We start from the raw sequence: 16,750 nt of genomic DNA, 5'->3' as shown, positions 1-16,750 counted from the left end.
CACTTTTGGGGAGAAGAAATTGTTCCTAATGTCCAACCTGAAGTAGTGTAGACCCTACTCCATCACTCCTGTGCACCCCAGGCCTCATTGAGCCCCATGTAGACTTACTCCATCACCTCCCATGGACCTCAAGCCCCACAAAGCTCAGCGTAGCCCCACTCCATCATCCCCCATGTGTGACCCAGACTTCATGAAGCTTCATGTAGGCCATGTTCCATCACCCCCATGCACCCCACACTTCACAAATCTCCATGTAGATCCCACTCTGTTACCCTCTGTGTACCATGGACACTTTGGCCAAGATCTCATCTTGGTCACAACATGAGGAACTTCTTCATGTCCCAGGATGTCTGGGATCTGATGCAGTGGGGCTGCAGCCTCCAAGTGGGCTGTAACCTCAGGATGTTAGGACAGATGCAGGATCCTGGCGAATCAGGATGGCTTCAGGAGCCCTTGGTCCTGTCCAAGTCTTCGCCAATTGTGACGGGAGAAAGAAGCAGGGGCCACCAGTTTATTTTATTTTAATTTTATTTCATTTCATTTCATTTTATTTTGCAAACCACTCCTCAAAATGTGAAACTTGAAGTCCTGGAGAGTGTGTTAACCTGATGGAAAGCTGCTGGGGGAACAAGCATGGGGACAGCTCAGATACACACACACATATTTCTGCCCGGGCTGCTGGGGAGCCCAAAGACCCCCACTCCCACCCTCTTGTCCAAGTGTGCAAGGCATGAGCGGGGTGTGTGTGGGCACCGTGGGCTCCATGGGGCAGGGAGGAGCCAGACTGCTGTGGTGTGCACACAACAAATAGGCTAAGAGGGGCTTAGATGGAGATTTTACAGCCCCTTGTTAGGGGGAGATACCAGGAGTCGTGTAGCTGAAAATGTCACCCGTGACCAAGAAGTTCAGTGTTCTATCCAGAAACGGTGGTGCCCAGGGTGCCCTCAGCATCCTGACCCCCATCCCCTTTGCACAGCTCTGAGGCTGCAGCTGTCACCTTACGCAAAGAATTTGGGAAGGAGACAGCCTGAGGTATGGGGAAGGTTTTCACCTTCCTCTTTACCCCTTCTGGGCTGCACCTCCAAGCCTGTGCCCCACGGCACCCCATGGCACCCCATGGCACCCCGTGGCACCCCATGGCACCCGGCACCATGAGCCCAGCTTGTGGGATGCCCCCATTCCCCCTGCCCTATGGTTCACAGTTTCCATCGCCCCTCGTCCTCCAGCAATGAAAGCACAGGTCACTGGGGACAGGGGGAAATCAGGACAGCAGGACCTCACTTTGACTCCCCTCAAAACCCCATCAGGGGCCACCAGGACTTGGGGGACAACCCAGCATGCCTGTCCCCAGCGAGGCATTTCTTTTCTCAACTTTTAACAGAAGAAAAACTATGTATTTCTAATACTTGATGACGTGTACATACTGTTAGATACCAGAGAGGATATTTATTATAAATGATGCTATAATCGTATCTATAGAAATCTATAAATATCTATTGTAAGGGAGTCTTGTGGGAACCTTGCTGATGACTCCAGGGAACTTCTTTTTGCTCTCTGCATCCGTCTCATCCTTAGGACACCAACGGGGAACAGAATCCCCCCAATGAGGTTACTCAGTTTCTCATGCCAAAGTATATTTGTACTGCTGATTGACTTTCAATATAGAGAGAAATAAAGGTTGATTGGAATCTCGGCACCACTTGGGGCACCTCGCTCCGAGCCTCTGGGTGGGTTCTTGTGCTGATGGCTATGAGGACATCTCAAGGCCAGGGTCACCTGAGTCCCTATGGGCCATCAGCGGAGCCCAGGGCTTCTCTCCTGCCTTTAAGTGGATCAAACAGGCTTCATTCAAACCCAGCACCTAATCTAATCATGTTAAGCCTGCAAAGAGCAGATCTAGCTTGCAGCAGCTGATGGGGATGTGGCTTTTCCATCGGCACCTTTCACCCTACCCAGAACTGGTAAGGCTGTACCTGGATGCTGGGACCAGTGCTGGCCCCCCCCAGTGCCAGAAGGATGTGGGCACATGGGGAGAGCCCAGCACAGGGCCTGGAGCTCTGCTGGGAAGAGAGCTGAAAGAGCTGGGGCTGCTCAACCTGGAGTGGGGGAGGCTCAGGGGGATCCCATCCATGGCCATAAATCCCTACCCCTGGTTACTCCCTCCTCACATCTGCCATCCTCCTCCGGACGAGTGATTTTTTTTTTCCACCTCTCAGATTATTTATATTTCCGTGTCATTCATAGCCCAAATATTTACAGTGCACTGGAGAGACTTAAAATTCCTGGCTGGTATTAAGCAGCATGGCCTTTTCCTCTGGGTATCCTGCAAAGAGGAGGAGAGAGGGATGGACGTGGCTAAGCTGTGCCATGTACACATGATGCTGGGGATGATGGCCACCAAAGGGGACACTGAGGTGACTCAGGGGGGCTTCAGGGGCTGGAGGAACCCTTGGGTTCAGGCAGGAAGCAGCAAAGGTGGCTGTCCCCAGGCGCTCCAGGTGAAACCCTTTCCATTCTGGTGTCTCCATGGTTGGCATCTCCATGGTTGGCATCTCTATGGTTGTAATCTCCTTGGTTGACATCTCCCCGATGGGCATCTCCATGGTCAGCATCTCTTTGTGGCTTTATCTCTCCATGGTTGATATCTCCACAGTTGGCATCTCCATGGCTGACGTTTCCATGATTGCCTTCTCTCCTTGGTTGATATCCCTATGGTTGACACCCCCACAGTTGGTATCTCTCCATGGCTGGCATCTCTCCATGGCTGACGTCCCTGTGGTTGACATCTCTCCATGGTTGGCATCGTCATGGTTGATGTCTCTACAGCTGGAATCTTCTTGGTTGGCAATTCCACAGCTGACATCTCCTTGGTTGCTAACTTTATGGTGGATATCCCCATGGCTGACAACTCTCCACGGTTGGCACCTTCGTGGTTGACATCTCCATGGTTGACGTCTTCATGGTTGATATCTCCATAGCAGAAATCTCCATGGTTGACACCCTTGTGCCCTCTGCATACTGATATCACCTGGCTGGATGTCTCTCCCTTCCCAGCACTCTTTCTGCTCCCTGCCTGCCTGGAGTCCCAGAGTGGGATGCCCCCCATTCCTCCCCTGTCCCTCATCCAGCATCGGGGCCACATGGATGAGAGCAGGATGGAGGCACATGGCAGTGTCTGTGCCACCTCCATTCCCATCCCTGCAATGCTGGAGGGCAAAGTGCATGTTTGAAGTTGTGGAAAACAAAGCACAGCAAACAAGGACGGATGGAAAATCTCCGGCTGGCGGTGCCATCCCCTGCCCATCCCCATCCTCCTGTCCGTCAGGCAGGAAATCAGATTAGGGTTTGAAATGAGCAGAGCGTGCTCTTAATGAAGGGACCAACATCACATCCTCATTAATTACAGCAGGGCCTTGTTTGGTGATAGGCAGCCCCAGTATGAAAGTGCAGAGCTGCACGACTACGCACGAGCGTGCACAGGCGTGCAAATAAGTCACACATACAGGGATCAACCCCATGCCAGCAGCCTGCAGTGAGGCACTGCCCTATTCCCCTGCCCCCAGGGACGTAGTCTTTCCCCAGGTGTTCCCTCCATGGATGCCAGCCCCATACCCCAGTGTGCACACGTGTGTACAATGTCTTGTGTGCACTGCACGTGTGTGCATGCATGTGCAATGCATGCCCCATCCTCTGCAGTGACGTTTTCCATGGGCAAAGGCAGAGGGGAAGGCTGGGGGCTGTTTGCCTTCATGTCTGCCATGAGCAACGATGAGAAATGGCTGTGAGTGAGGTGCCACCAAAGAAGGAGAATGCAGCAGGGCAGGTGGGTGGAGGCCCAGAGGTCTCACTCCGCCGTCCCTCCCCCTCTCTATTTCTGGAGGACCCCCCCTCGGGATGCTCCATCTCCACTGGATGCGATGCCCACGCGTTTCCTGCAGCTCCCAGCATAGGAAGGGTTAACACCACGTGGATTTCTCTTTCCTTCCCCCCTCACCCCCCCCCCCCTTCCCCGCCCTCCGCTTCTTATCTCCCCCCATCCCATGGGGTCACGGCCCCCGGGGCTGACGTCGGATGGAAAAACAATTCGTCTCCGGCTGTCGGGGATGGGGGGTGGGGGGCGGGCGAGGGGCCTACGCGGGGCCGGGGGATACAGCGAGAGCTCGAGGGGTTGGTGGGGGTTGGGAGATGCTCCCCACCACGAGAGAGTGAGGGGTGGGGGGGGGATGCGTCCCCGCTCGAGGTGGGGGCACGAGTGGGAGAGGCGGGGTGGCACCGATCCTGCAGCGCCATCTGGTGGCGCCTGGAGAGTGCGGGGACACGGGGACAGCGTGGGGGGATATGGGGAGGGGGGGATAAGGGGACGAGGGAGCACTACGGGGATACGGGGACATGGGGATATGGGGAAGGGGGGATAAGGGGACATGGGGACAAGGGAGCACCACGGCGGTACGGGGACATGGGGAGTATGGGGACAGGGGGACCCGGGGACTGGGGGACACTGGGACATGGGGACACGGGGACAGAAGGAAAGGGGTCCGCTTTGGGGTACGTGGGCAGGGGGCAATGGGGACATGGAGACAGCGGGACACCACGGAGGTACGGGGACAGAGGGGCGTGGGGACACGAGCATGGAGGCAGACGTTTCCTTCTCCCATGGGGGCGCCGCGGGGAGTGCACGACCCGCCTGCGGGCAGCGAGGGGCGTGGCCAAGTGCGGAGTGGGCGTGGCCACGCACAGAGGGGCGGGGAAGGGGAGTGGTTAGAGGGAGGGGGCGTGGTCGAGGCCGCGTGAGAGCGTGGCCAATGGGAGAGAGAGGAGGTGGGTGGAGGGAGGGGCTAAGCGCCGGGGGGCGGGGCTAAGGCGAATGGAGGCGGGGCTTCGGCCGCCCCGGTGCAGGGCGGGAGGTGGCGGCGGCGGCGGCGGGAGCATGGCGTGGTCTCGGTACCAGCTGGGCCTGGCTGCCCTCATGCTGCTCACCGGCTCCATCAACACGCTGGCGGCCAAGTGAGTCCTCCCTGCCGCCCGGGCATTGAGGGGCTACCCCAGACCCAGTCCCGAGACCCCAGGCCCAAGGCCAGGCCCACGTCCCATACCCCAGGCCCAGATCCCAGACCCCATACCAGACTTCAGCCCCAAGCCCAGTCCCAGACCCCAGACTCAGACCCAGGCCCCAGTGCCCATCTAGGCCCGGGCTTCCTGCCTCCACCCCCGGCTGTTGGAGCACTTCCTCCAGCCCTCCCCAGCCCCTCGCTTTGTACCCCCAGCTGGGCAGAGCTCTGTGAGAGCCGCGTGGTACTGGGAGGGGAGGGCGAAGCCTGGGCTGGGAGCTCTGCTGCTGCTTCTGGGGGAGGAAGGGGGAAATGTGGGGCTTGGGGATTGCTTGGGCCCATTGCAGATGCTTGCATCCTGCAACCCGGCTTCTCTGCACCTGCTCTGTGCTGCAGCTCATCCTGAGCTGTATTGGGCTCTGGAGCACCTCCCATAAAAAGATAGGCTGAGGGAGCTGGGCTTGTTCAGCCTGGAGAAAAGGCTGCGGGGTGACCTCATTGCAGCCCTTCAGTACCTAAAGGATACAAACAGGAGGGGAATCGACTCTTTGAAAGGGTTGATAACAGCAGGACAAGGGGAAATGGTTTGAAGTTGAAGGAAGGAAGATTTAGATTGGATGTCAGGGAAGTTCTTTACTATGAGATTGGTGAGGTGCTGGAACAGCTGCGCAGAGAGGCTGTGGATGCCCCGTCTATCCCTGGAGGTGTTCAGGGCCAGGTTGGATGGGGGCCTGGGCAGCCTGGTCTAGTATTGAATGTGGAGGTTGGTGGCCCTGCGTGTGGCAGGGGAGTTGGAGATTCATGATCCTTGAGGTCCCTTCCAACCCTGACTGTTCTGTGATTCTGTGATTGAGCCCCCCCTAGGGAGCTCCAGCTGTGTGCAGGATGAGGTGGGTGCTGCTGAGAGCTGCCCAAGCAGGATGGACCCGCCTGTCCAGCTCAGCACAGCTCTGCAGGGATGACATTAAGTCTCTGCTTGGCCTTAGTCACAGCAAACCGTGTCCATAGGAGGGGAGACTGAGGCATGGTGTTAACACAGAGGGAGAAGGTAGCAGTAAGCTGCCTGTCCAAGGCTCTTGCGAAACACACACGGAGGGGCTGCAGCGGTCAGAGGGGGATGAGTCATACTGAAATCTTGCTGGCCTGGCTGCAAAGCCCCTGGGGCCTTCCTGTTGCCTGTTCCCCTGAGCTCAGCAGCTCTGCGGCACACAGTAGAGCTGGGCATACGTCACCTGCTCATGGGGGCTGTGCTGGGGTGTTATGGGGACTGTGTTCTTGTGTGGTGTCAGCAAGAGACTGGGGTACAGCCCTGCATAGGCTCTCTGAGATGTGCCATGGGGACAGTGCCATTCTGTCCAGCATGGACAATATTTTGGCTTGGAAGATCTAAAAGAGGGGTGTTGTACTCTGTACCCCCAAACACTGTGGCTGAGTGGGAGCTGCTGCCTTCACAGCCTGCAATCCAGCCTCCTTTTGGGGCCATCTGGCCCATAGCCCCCAAAGTTGGTGACCTATGGGTAAAGGGAGGTTATCAGGATCACCCCCCACAATCTGCTCTCCTCACTGCATGGCTGGATCCTTCCTCTCCCAGAAATGGGATCAGGGACAGTGGATTGCAGCGGTGCGTGACACAGCGATGGTGCATGACACAGCGGTGTCCATTTCCTCACCTGTCATTCAGGGCTGGGAGCAGGGCCAGCAGTGCAGTTTCTTCCCAGCATCTGGGAAACACAGGCGGTGCTGTACCCTGACCCCAAAGCTGTGACTCAGACGCTGCTTTCCTCCAGGTCAGGGGCTGCTTGTGGTTTTGTCACCAAGCATCACTGGGAGCAGCAAGCTAGAGCCAGGAATGCCTTTGGTCACTCCCTTCTCTCTAGGTTGTCCCAGTGGCATCTGGCAGGTCCAACTCTACACTCACAACTCCAGAGGGCACAGCCAGTGCTGGGTGTGCATTGGGTTACGCTCCATCTCCTGCCCTAACCCTGCTACTTTCCTTCACAGGTGGGCTGACAACTTCAGCGCTGCTGGCTGCGGTGGGACGGAAGAGCACAGCTTCCAGCACCCCTTCCTGCAGGTGAGACCCCAGCCTGGTGCTGTAGGGAATCCTGCTGGGTCCGACCACCCTGACCCATCTCTCCCACAGGCCGTGGGCATGTTCCTGGGTGAGTTCTCCTGCCTAGCTGTGTTCTACCTGCTGCTGTGGAGGGACCGGCGGAGGCCGGAGCCCAGCATGGCGCCATCACAGCCCTTCAGCCCGCTGCTTTTCCTGCCCCCTGCACTCTGCGACATGACTGGGACCAGCATCATGTATGTGGGTGAGTGCTGGGGAGAGGCTTTGCCTCTCTGAGACCTCAGAGCCTCCTGCAGTGGCGTTGGGGATGGGCGCAGACCCCTGAGCAGAGGAGTGGTGGCACGCACAACTCAAGGGTGCTTTCTCCCCACGCAGCCCTGAACATGACCAGCGCCTCCAGCTTCCAGATGCTGCGAGGATCCGTCATCATCTTCACTGGGCTCCTCTCTGTGGCCTTCTTGGGCCGCAAGCTGGAGCTGAGCCAGTGGCTGGGCATCCTGGTCACCATTGTGGGGCTGGTGGTGGTGGGGCTGGCTGACCTGCACAGCAGCCACGACCAGAAGCACAAGCTCAGCGAGGTGATAACCGGTATGTGATGTCCCTGCGGGGTGGCTGCAGGGAAATAACCCTGGCCACCTCCCTGCGCTCCAGATCAGCCACACTGCCTGCCCAGGGGTGCAGGGCTCAACCTTTCCCTCTTTTCCCCTCAGGTGACCTGCTTATCATCATGGCACAGGTGATCGTTGCCATCCAGATGGTGCTGGAGGAGAAGTTTGTCTACAAACACGACGTGCACCCACTGCGGGCTGTCGGCACTGAAGGTTTGCTGCTGCGTGGGGCCTGGCTGAGGGCATTTTTGGGAAGAGACTTTGCTCAAAGGGCTGCAGTGCAGAGAGAGCTGCTTTGTGGGGGGGGCAGGGAGTGCCGATGGGGTTTGGGGGCTGGATGCTACAGTGCAGGAATGGTTGGCACAGGGGGAAAGGGTAGCTTTGGGCTGTGCTTGAAGCCAGCTTCTGTCTCGTGTGTCTCTTCCTCTTTCCCTAGGTTTTTTCGGTTTCATCATCCTGGCCCTGCTGCTGGTCCCTATGTACTACGTCCCAGCGGGCAGCTTCAGCGGGAACCCCCGGCAGGTGCTGGAGGATGCCCTCGATGCCTTCTGCCAGATCGGCCGGCAGCCCCTCATCGCCCTGGCCCTGTTGGGTAACATCAGCAGCATCGCCTTCTTCAATTTCGCCGGCATCAGCGTCACCAAAGAGATCAGTGCCACCACCCGAATGGTGCTGGACAGCCTCCGCACCGTCGTCATCTGGGCTGTCAGCCTGGCAGTGGGTTGGGAGCTTTTCCACGGCCTGCAGATCTTGGGTTTTGCCATCTTGCTGATGGGTGCTGCCCTCTACAACGGGCTGCACCGCCCTGTGCTCGCCCGCCTGGCCCGGAGCAGGGCTGCTGGCAGCGAGGCCGAGCGGGAGGGATTGCTGCATGCAGAGAACACTGCCATCAACAGTGAACGCTGAGCACTGTGACCTGTGGAACTTGTGCTCCTTCCAGGAGGAGCCTTTCTGCTGCCTCACTGTATGGAGGCGTGGGGAGGACACTGCTGGGCTGTGCATGCCTGCCCTTCCCTGGCACGGACAGGGCCAGCTTGGTAGGCAGAGGGCTCGCAATGGGGCTGGCCCCACTGATCCACGACCTGTGTTGCTGCCAAATAAAGTGCTCCTGCCCGTGGTTTGCTCTGTGGTATCCTGGCAGAGGGGAGGGTCCAGCAAGGCGCTGGATGATGGGGTTTGCCCTTAGGGTGGTGTGTTCCTTGTGTGCCCCCATCCCTGTGGGATGAGAGCACCGATGTGTGCAGCATCTGTGTGTCAGTCCCAAGCAGCCACGTTTTGCAGCTGAGCCAGCTGCCATGGGAAAGAGAAGGCAGTGAGCCATGGGGGGGCCCACGCACGGCCCCGCAGCAGCTCCGCTCCTGCTGTGCTGGCTCTGGGGAGGCCAGCTGCTCACCCCAGAACAGGAACAGGAAGGTGTCAGTGATGGCAGCCCTCCGCTTTCTCCCCTTTCGCAACACCCGACGACTCATCCCAGCATTGCACAGCTGTTTTTTTCCGCAAGGTTTATTTGTGCTGGGGCACAGCCCAAGAAGGCACGGGAGGAGAGCGCAGCCGACGGGGAGGTTCACTCTACCTTTATTGTCTGGTTCAGGCCCTGAAGGGCCCAGCAGCGGGAGCGGTGGTGACGGCCTTTGACCCACTGATGTGGGGATGGGGCAGCAGGAGGGACAGCTACTCTCTGCCAGAGGAAGGAAGGGAGGGGGGGTGAGGCACAACAGCCTCCAGCCTAAGCAGGCTGAGCCCTCAGCCTGGGCTGCTGGAGGGTTTTAATGCTTCAGAGCAGCTCCAGCCTGCTGCATACAGCCCTAGAGTATGCAGGGGATGGGGAAGTAGGGGACACGGGGACCTGGACTCACATGGTGTTGTTCTGCTTGTAGTGCTGCAGTGCCTGCTCGGCCACAATCTCCATGAAGCGTGGATCATCCCAGGAGATGTCCCCAGGCACGGTGAGCGACAGTGGCTCTGAATCAAAGAGCTGCACCGTCACCTGCGTGTCTGCAGGGGCTGACGGGTCCTCAAGGTTGGGAGTTTTGGAGAACACCTGCAGGAAAAGAGGCACAGAGAGAAGGCTCAGTCCCCATCGCACCCCCACGCTGCCTCCCCAGCTCTGGCATCCAGCCCCACGGCCTCTATTGTGCAGAGGGGACCAGACAATCGTTTCTTTCTCCCCCTGACCCACTTTCCCTCACCCACAGAGGGGGGCCCAGAGCCTTTGGCAGAGCCCTAGGGACAATAGGGACGCACCGTGGTGACCTGCAGGAACCCATCAGTGCCCTGCGTGAGGTTTCTCAGGCGTGAGACCCAACCGAACTGGCGGTTGAGCTGGTCCAGGAGGCTGCTGGTGTTGAGCATCTCAGCCTGGAAGGCGCTGAGGAGGTCATCGTAGCGGCGGGTGAAGCGCTCAGCCAGGCGCAGGGCATCCTCAAACTGCTCCCGCAGCTGGCTCTGCACCGGGTCTGTCTGCGAGCAGTCTGCAGGGCATGAATGGAGGTCAGGGAGCACTACAGCGTCCCCATCCCCTGCATCCCCTGCACCCCCATCTATCCCATGCATTCCCATCCCCTGCATTCTCTACATCCCCCGCACCTCCATCCTCTAAATCCCTGTCCGTTGCACCCCCTGCACCTCCATCTCCTGCATCCCTCTTCTCCATCTCCTGTAGCCCCATCCACTGCATCCCTACCCCTTGTATCCTCTGCGTATCATTCTCCTACATCCCCATCCCCTGCATCCTCTGTGTCTCCATCACCTGCATCCCCATCCTTTACATCCTCCACATCCCACTCCCTGCGTCCCCATCCCTTCTATCCCCTTGCATCCCCGCTCCCTGCATCCCGTCCCCCTGTATCCTCATCCCCACGCCCCGCATCCTTTCATAGCCCCCTCCCCACCTCACCCTGCACCTCCTCAGCCAGGCACAGCCCCCATCTTGCCCCCCTACTCACCCACAGCCAGGATCTCCCGGCACTTCTCGCACTCATCCCGCATCCGCAGGCAGCCAGCTGAGTTGCGCCGGATCTCACGGCACACCATGCGATCGGTGCTGAAGTTACGGGGTTCTGCAGAGAGAAATGCATTAGGGAGCTCCCCACACTTGGGACTGCCCAAAATGTGGCCACAGCAAAGGGAACATTGGCCAGCCATGATCACCCCAGCAGAGATACGGAGACACGGATGGTGGACTGATGGATGGATGGGGAATCATGGTTGGATGGGGACAATGGATGGGAGACCAATGGATGGATGAGGGACCATGGATAAGGGACCAATGGATGGATGGGAGACCATGGACGGATGGGAACAATGGATAGGAGACCAATGCATGGATGGGGGATCGTGGATGGATGGGAACAATGGATAGGGGATCAATGGAGGGAGGGAGAACCATGGTGGGAGACCATGAATGGGTGGGAGACCATGAATGGATGGGGGACCAAAGGATTGGGCAACCATGGGAAGATGGGGCCAATGCATAGATGGGGGACACGGATGGGGGACATCCCCCATTCCAGGCCTTGGTCCAACAAGCCCAGACTGCACCGCAGGGCTTTCGTGAACCATTCAAGCACTTTTTCCAGGCAAGTTTGACTTCACTGAAAAACATTTCCTGGCCCCGAACGAGACATTTTCCGGACCAGAATACTCTGTGCCAACCTCTGTTTTGCAATCAGCACTGTTCCCAGCTGCCCTGCGTGGAGCCATGGCTCTGACCCAGCAGACAGTGACGGAGGTGACAACGCAGGGATGGTGACAACATGGGGACGGCCCCTCATGAGCACATCCAAACCCAACACCAACTCATCCCTCTGGCATCTAGCCCCCCCCTGAGGTGCAACTATAGGCAAAAACCACCCCAAAACCCATCCCAGTTCTGCTAACGGCAGAGCCTAAGGCTCCCAGGTTTCCATGTGGATTCTCCGCTGTCTCATCTTAGGGTTGAGCTCATCCTCCACGCTGACAAGGAGGGGGAACTGCGGCGGTGCTGCGCTCCTACCTGACGCCCAGCCTCCCAGCGGGTGCTCCCAGGCGCCGTGCCCCCCATCCAGCATGCGCTGCGTCATCTCAAAGAGCGGCTGGAAGAGGCGGTGGAAGCCGTGCACCGGGTGCTGAAAGAAGGGGTGCAGCTCTCGGGACAGCCTCCTGCGTGGCACCAGGTGGACACGTTGCACGGGGGGGACGAAAGCCTCACGGAAACCACCGAAGGGCGGCGTTCGGAAGAAGGGGAAGGCGGGCCCGTAGAGCTGGGTGCTGTCCTGGAAGATGTCCTCCACGCCGTCCTCCATCAGCCCGAAACGCTCCTCCAGGTCCTCAAAGCGCCGCTCCTGCCGCTGCTCCCGATCCAGCAGCTCGTCGATGCGCTCGCCGTTCACCCAGATGGAGAAGGGCGAGGAGCGGTTGAGGAATTCCTCCAGCTGTGGTGGGATTGGGGTCAGCACGGAACCCCAAAGCCCCACCGCCCCTATGACGCCTCCAGCTCACCTGGCGGCCCACCAGCCCCGAGCCACTGTGGCATATCTTAGAGTAGACGCGCATGCAGGTGTGCTTGAGGCAGGGCTTGCACTCCTCCCACAGTGACAGCATCGTCTCGTTGCACACCTCCTGCTTCTCCGCCAGCTGCTTCTCCTTCTCCAAGGCCAGCTTCACCGCCTCCTGCATGGCACAGCACGCACCCCCCCAGATCAGCTCCCTGCAACCCTGCTCCCCCAGCCCTCCCCACCTCACTCACCTCCTTCTTCCTCTTGGTCTCTTCCAGCGTGTGCAGCATTGCCTGGTGCTCCTTGCTGGTCTTGTCCATCAGTGTCTTCATCTGCTTCACCCCATTGATGGCGTTCTCCACTTCAGTGTCAATGTACTTGCTGCCAGCTGCTGAGAGCTCTGCAGGGAGGGTGGATGGGGGGAGATGGATGGAAGGGAGGGAGAGAGGATGGATGGGAGGAAGGATGGAAGGGAGGGAGAGAGGGAGGATGGATGGATGGGACAGAGGACGGATGGAAGGATAAGTATCTGTGAGCTCACTGCTCCCAAGACGAGTCGAATTTCCCCCAGTGCATGCAAACATTTGCTCACAAAAGTCAAGTTCACAAAACTCAATAAAATATTACTTAAAAGCCAAATCTTAATCCATCTGGGGCTGCATTCCCCTCCCCTCTGCAGACAGTATTTGGGCAGTGTCACCCATGGGTTCCCCCCCACCCAGCAGCCACATTTAAGCATCCAGACCCTGTCCCATATTCACATGAGGATGCTGAGTCCCATCCCCACGGGCGCAGCACTCACCCCTCCCCACTGCCAGCAGTGAACGTCCTCCCCGAAAGCAATGGGTTCAAGCATCCTTTCCGTACATCTCCCCACCCCTACACCCCAAAACCCCCCACTTACGTTTCAGCTCGTTGGGGGGCATGAGGCTTTGCTCCCCTTGGCAGACGAGCACCAGGCTGAGCAGGGCGAGCAGCGGCAGCGCCATGGTCCCCGTCCCAGAGCCGCCCAGACCTGCGTGGGTGAAGGCAGTGAGATGGATTGGGATCCGGGCACGGGGCTGTGAGTCAGCAGTGGGCACGGGGCCACCGCCGTGGGCACAGCGTCGGGTAGGGCTGTGCCAAACTCCGATGCAGCCAAAGCACCGAGCGGGACTTTCTGCTCCTCTTTTTCTTCTGTCTGCGCGTTCACACGGAGGGGGGGGGGGGGGAGGGGAGGGGGGAAAGGGAGGGAGGGGAGGATATCGGGGGAGGCAAAGCCCCGCGATTTGCCCCCGCGATCCTGCCCCCCAAATAAAAGAAAGAGCGTTGTGCAACAGCTCAGCTGCAGCGTGTGGCTACTAAATGCCCGAAAAATAAAACGTTGTGCAATCGTCAGCTGCAGCGGGGCTCCGTCCCTCGCCTCAGCCTCTCCCTGGGGGGGGGGGGGTCCTGGCCCTGTGCCCCACTGCATCATCGTTGGTGGGTGCTGCTGCATGGCCCCCATTGCTGCCCCACAAAAATACTGCTGCCCCCCCCCCCATACCCACCCCCCCCCCCAAAAAAAAACCCTGCTAAGCCCTCCCTGCCCCAAATGCTGATCTTCCCCCAAAATAACTGCTGCCCTTCCCCCCCCCCCCCCCCCCCCCCCAAAATAAAAATAATAATTATGTCCTCCCATCCTGCCCAGCACACAGCATTGTGGGAAACTCCTGCCTGATGCATCACATCCCATGGCACAGAAGTGCTGGGGGCAACCAGGGGTGCATAGCTCTGCCTCCATAGCGAGTCTGTATGGACTGCCAGCAGCTGTGCAACCCCAACGGGGAAGGGAAGGGAAGGGAAGGGAAGGGAAGGGAAGGGAAGGGAAGGGAAGGGAAGGGAAGGGAAGGGAAGGGAAGGGAAGGGAAGGGAAGGGAAGGGAAGGGAAGGGAAGGGAAGGGAAGGGAAGGGAAGGGAAGGGAAGGGAAGGGAAGGGAAGGGAAGGGAAGGGAAGGGAAGGGAAGGGAAGGGAAGGGAAGGGAAGGGAAGGGAAGGGAAGATGAAAAAATACCTACGCTCACTGCCGTCTGCCCCAGGAGCTCCGCCGCCCGCCCCCACCCGCCCCCTTTTATCCGCCCCGCCGCCGCGGGTCCGCCCAGCTCCCAGCCCGGAGCTTTCTGGAACCGGCCCCCCCCCCAGGTCCCCCCTCCTCCCCGTATCCGCCGTCTCCCCGACGCTGCAGGGATGGGCGCGGCTTCGCTTTCCCTCCAACCCTCCCCCTTCATTGGGGAAACTGAGGCACGCAGTCTCTCCTCCGCTGCAAGGCGGCACGGGGGGGCGCGCCACCAAAACCTGCGCCATACGAGAAAAGGAAATAGAAAGAAAAAACCCCAACCCACCACGAAACAAACAAACCAAAGAACGACACCTATTGCAAAGAAACGCAAAGTGCCGAGCGCGGCTCCCGCAGCGATAAGCGGGCGCGGAGCAACGGACAACGAAACCCCGGGGGGGGACCGGGGTCAGAGCGGAGCGGGACAGTGGGAGGAGCGGCTGTGGGCCGGTTAGGGGGTTGGGTAGCGACCCCACGGAAGCGGAAAGGAGCCGCAGAGAAGAGCGAGGCTGCGGCGGAGCGGTGCGGGCACCTGGAGGGAATTGGAGTGTATGGGGGTGCGGGGCTGGGGATGGGTCACTGTACGGAGGGGGGTGGATGGAGGTGGGACGGTGGTGCGTAGGGATGCGGGAGGTGTGTGGCGTGGTCGTACGTAGGGGTGAGTGGGGGTTCTTGGGGTGTATGGGGCACTCGTGCATAGGGGTGCGTGGAGTTCGTGGGATGTGCGGGACTCTGCGGTGTGTGGGGGTGCACGGGGGGTGTATGGGGTGTTTGTGTTTGGGGTGTATGGGACACTGCATATGGGTACATGGGGGTGCACGGGGGGTGTATGGGATGCTCGTGTGGGGGTGCGTGAGGGTGCAGGGCTGTGAATGGGACGTTGCATAGGGTGCGTGGGGGCGCAGGGCTGTGAATGGGACATTGCATAGGGTGCATGGGGGTGCAGGGCTGTGAATGGGATGCTGTACATAGGGGTGCAGGGCTGTGTATAGGATATTTGTGTATGGGTGATGCATGAGGGTGCAGGGCTTTGAGTGGGATGCTGTGTATAGGGGGGTGTGGGGCTGTGTATGGGACACTGTGCATAGGGGTGTGTGGGGGTGCAGGGTTTTGTATGGGACACTATGCATAGGGGTGTTCGGGGGTGCAGGGCATTGTATGGGACACTGCGTAGGGGGTGTGAGGGTGTGGGGTTGTGAATGGGGCACTTTGCATAGGGGTGTTTGGGGATGCAGGGCTATGAGTGGGATATTGTGCATAAGGGTGCACAGGGTGCATGGGATGCTCATACATAGGGGTGCACAGGGGTTCATGAGGTGTATGGGACTCTTGTTTATGGGGGTGTATGGGGGCTGTAGTGTTGCCAATGAGACAGTTGTTCATGGGGTGAATGGGACACTCCTGTATAGGGCTGCATGGGGTGTATGGGGCACTTGTGCAGAGGGGTGCATGGGGGTGAATAGGGCACTTGTGCATTGGGGTGCATATGGCTGCAGGGCTGCTCATGTGTGGGGATGCATGAGGCTGACCGTGTTACTTGTGCATTGGGTGCATTGGAGTGCAGGGCTGCATATGGGATACTTGTCCATAGGGTTGAATAGGGGTGCACAGGAGTTCATAGGGGTGCAGGGCCATGCATGGGATGCTATGCATGGGGGTGCAGCAGCTGCGTTTCATATTCCTATTTCTGTGTGCTCTGTGCTCAAGGTTACCGCGGGGGAGGGTTTTGCTATCAGTTCTGCTCTCATAGCAGCTCTGCTCTTCTCCCACAGACCTCAGAACCAGCTGCGGAAGGAGGCGGGTGAGCTCACTGCTCTGTGGGCAGAAACACCACCTTCCTCACCCTCCCCTTTTTTCACCCTCCTCCTTTGAGGTGCAGATCCAGAGGCATTTAGTCTCTTTCTGTCAGCTTCTGAGCTCCCAGTACACATCTGTGGAGTCATGGAGTTCCGAAACAGGAGCATCCAGCCATGGATGGAAGGGTACCATGAAATGATGGAGATCCAGGATGAGCACAAGAACCCATGGGTAAAGGAGTTCCCAGACGTGTGGGCGAGGTACGACTTGGACTGTGGGATGGTGGCCGAGGAGGAGGATGTGACCTGGGATCAAGTGCTGTGCCAAAAAGAGAAATCACTCCGGCCAGACTTGGACAGAACGGTGGCCTTGCTGTTGCAGCAGATGCTGAAGGAGGGCATCGTGGTGCCGGGCAGTTCACCCTACAACAGTCATCTGTACCTATTCTCCAAGAAAAATGGGGAGATGCGGCTGACACTCAACTTCAAAGCCATCCACAGAGTCATCTCCCGGCAGCCGACGGAGTCCCTGCGCAAGGAGGACGTGGCGGTGGTGCTCAGCCCTCGCAGCCGCTATTTCTCCACCCTCGATCTGTCCTGCTGCTCCTTTGCCATCCCGCTGACAGCCACCTCCAGGCTCAGGTTCGCCTTCACCTTCCGAGGGCAGCAGTATCTGTT

The 16,750-nt window shown here is 58.9% G+C and overlaps 2 protein-coding genes across 2 annotated transcripts; one reads left to right on the top strand and one right to left on the bottom strand.

Annotated features, from left to right (window-relative positions):
- Positions 1 to 4,927: 4,927 nt before the first annotated feature.
- On the top strand, positions 4,928 to 8,633 carry SLC35F6 (solute carrier family 35 member F6; the record flags this gene model as incomplete). The annotated part of the gene is made up of 6 exons (XM_079550620.1): positions 4,928 to 5,004; positions 7,050 to 7,122; positions 7,192 to 7,363; positions 7,495 to 7,707; positions 7,830 to 7,940; positions 8,164 to 8,633. 6 exons carry the CDS (start codon positions 4,928 to 4,930, stop codon positions 8,631 to 8,633), a joined length of 1,116 nt encoding a protein of 371 aa, XP_079406746.1.
- Positions 8,634 to 9,579: 946 nt separating this feature from the next.
- Positions 9,580 to 13,191, bottom strand: CLU (clusterin; the record flags this gene model as incomplete). Its single annotated transcript, XM_079550399.1, has 7 exons — positions 9,580 to 9,768; positions 9,972 to 10,198; positions 10,673 to 10,786; positions 11,722 to 12,139; positions 12,207 to 12,377; positions 12,454 to 12,602; positions 13,107 to 13,191. The coding sequence occupies 7 exons, from the start codon at positions 13,189 to 13,191 to the stop codon at positions 9,580 to 9,582; spliced, it is 1,353 nt and encodes a 450-aa protein (XP_079406525.1).
- Positions 13,192 to 16,750: the final 3,559 nt, after the last annotated feature.

This window comes from Tetrao urogallus (assembly GCF_951394365.1).
Source record: "Tetrao urogallus genome assembly, chromosome: 2".
Taxonomy (NCBI): Eukaryota; Metazoa; Chordata; class Aves; order Galliformes; family Phasianidae; genus Tetrao; species Tetrao urogallus.
The sequence above is the reverse complement of the archived record's forward strand: the minus strand, read 5'-3'. Positions and strand labels throughout refer to the sequence as shown.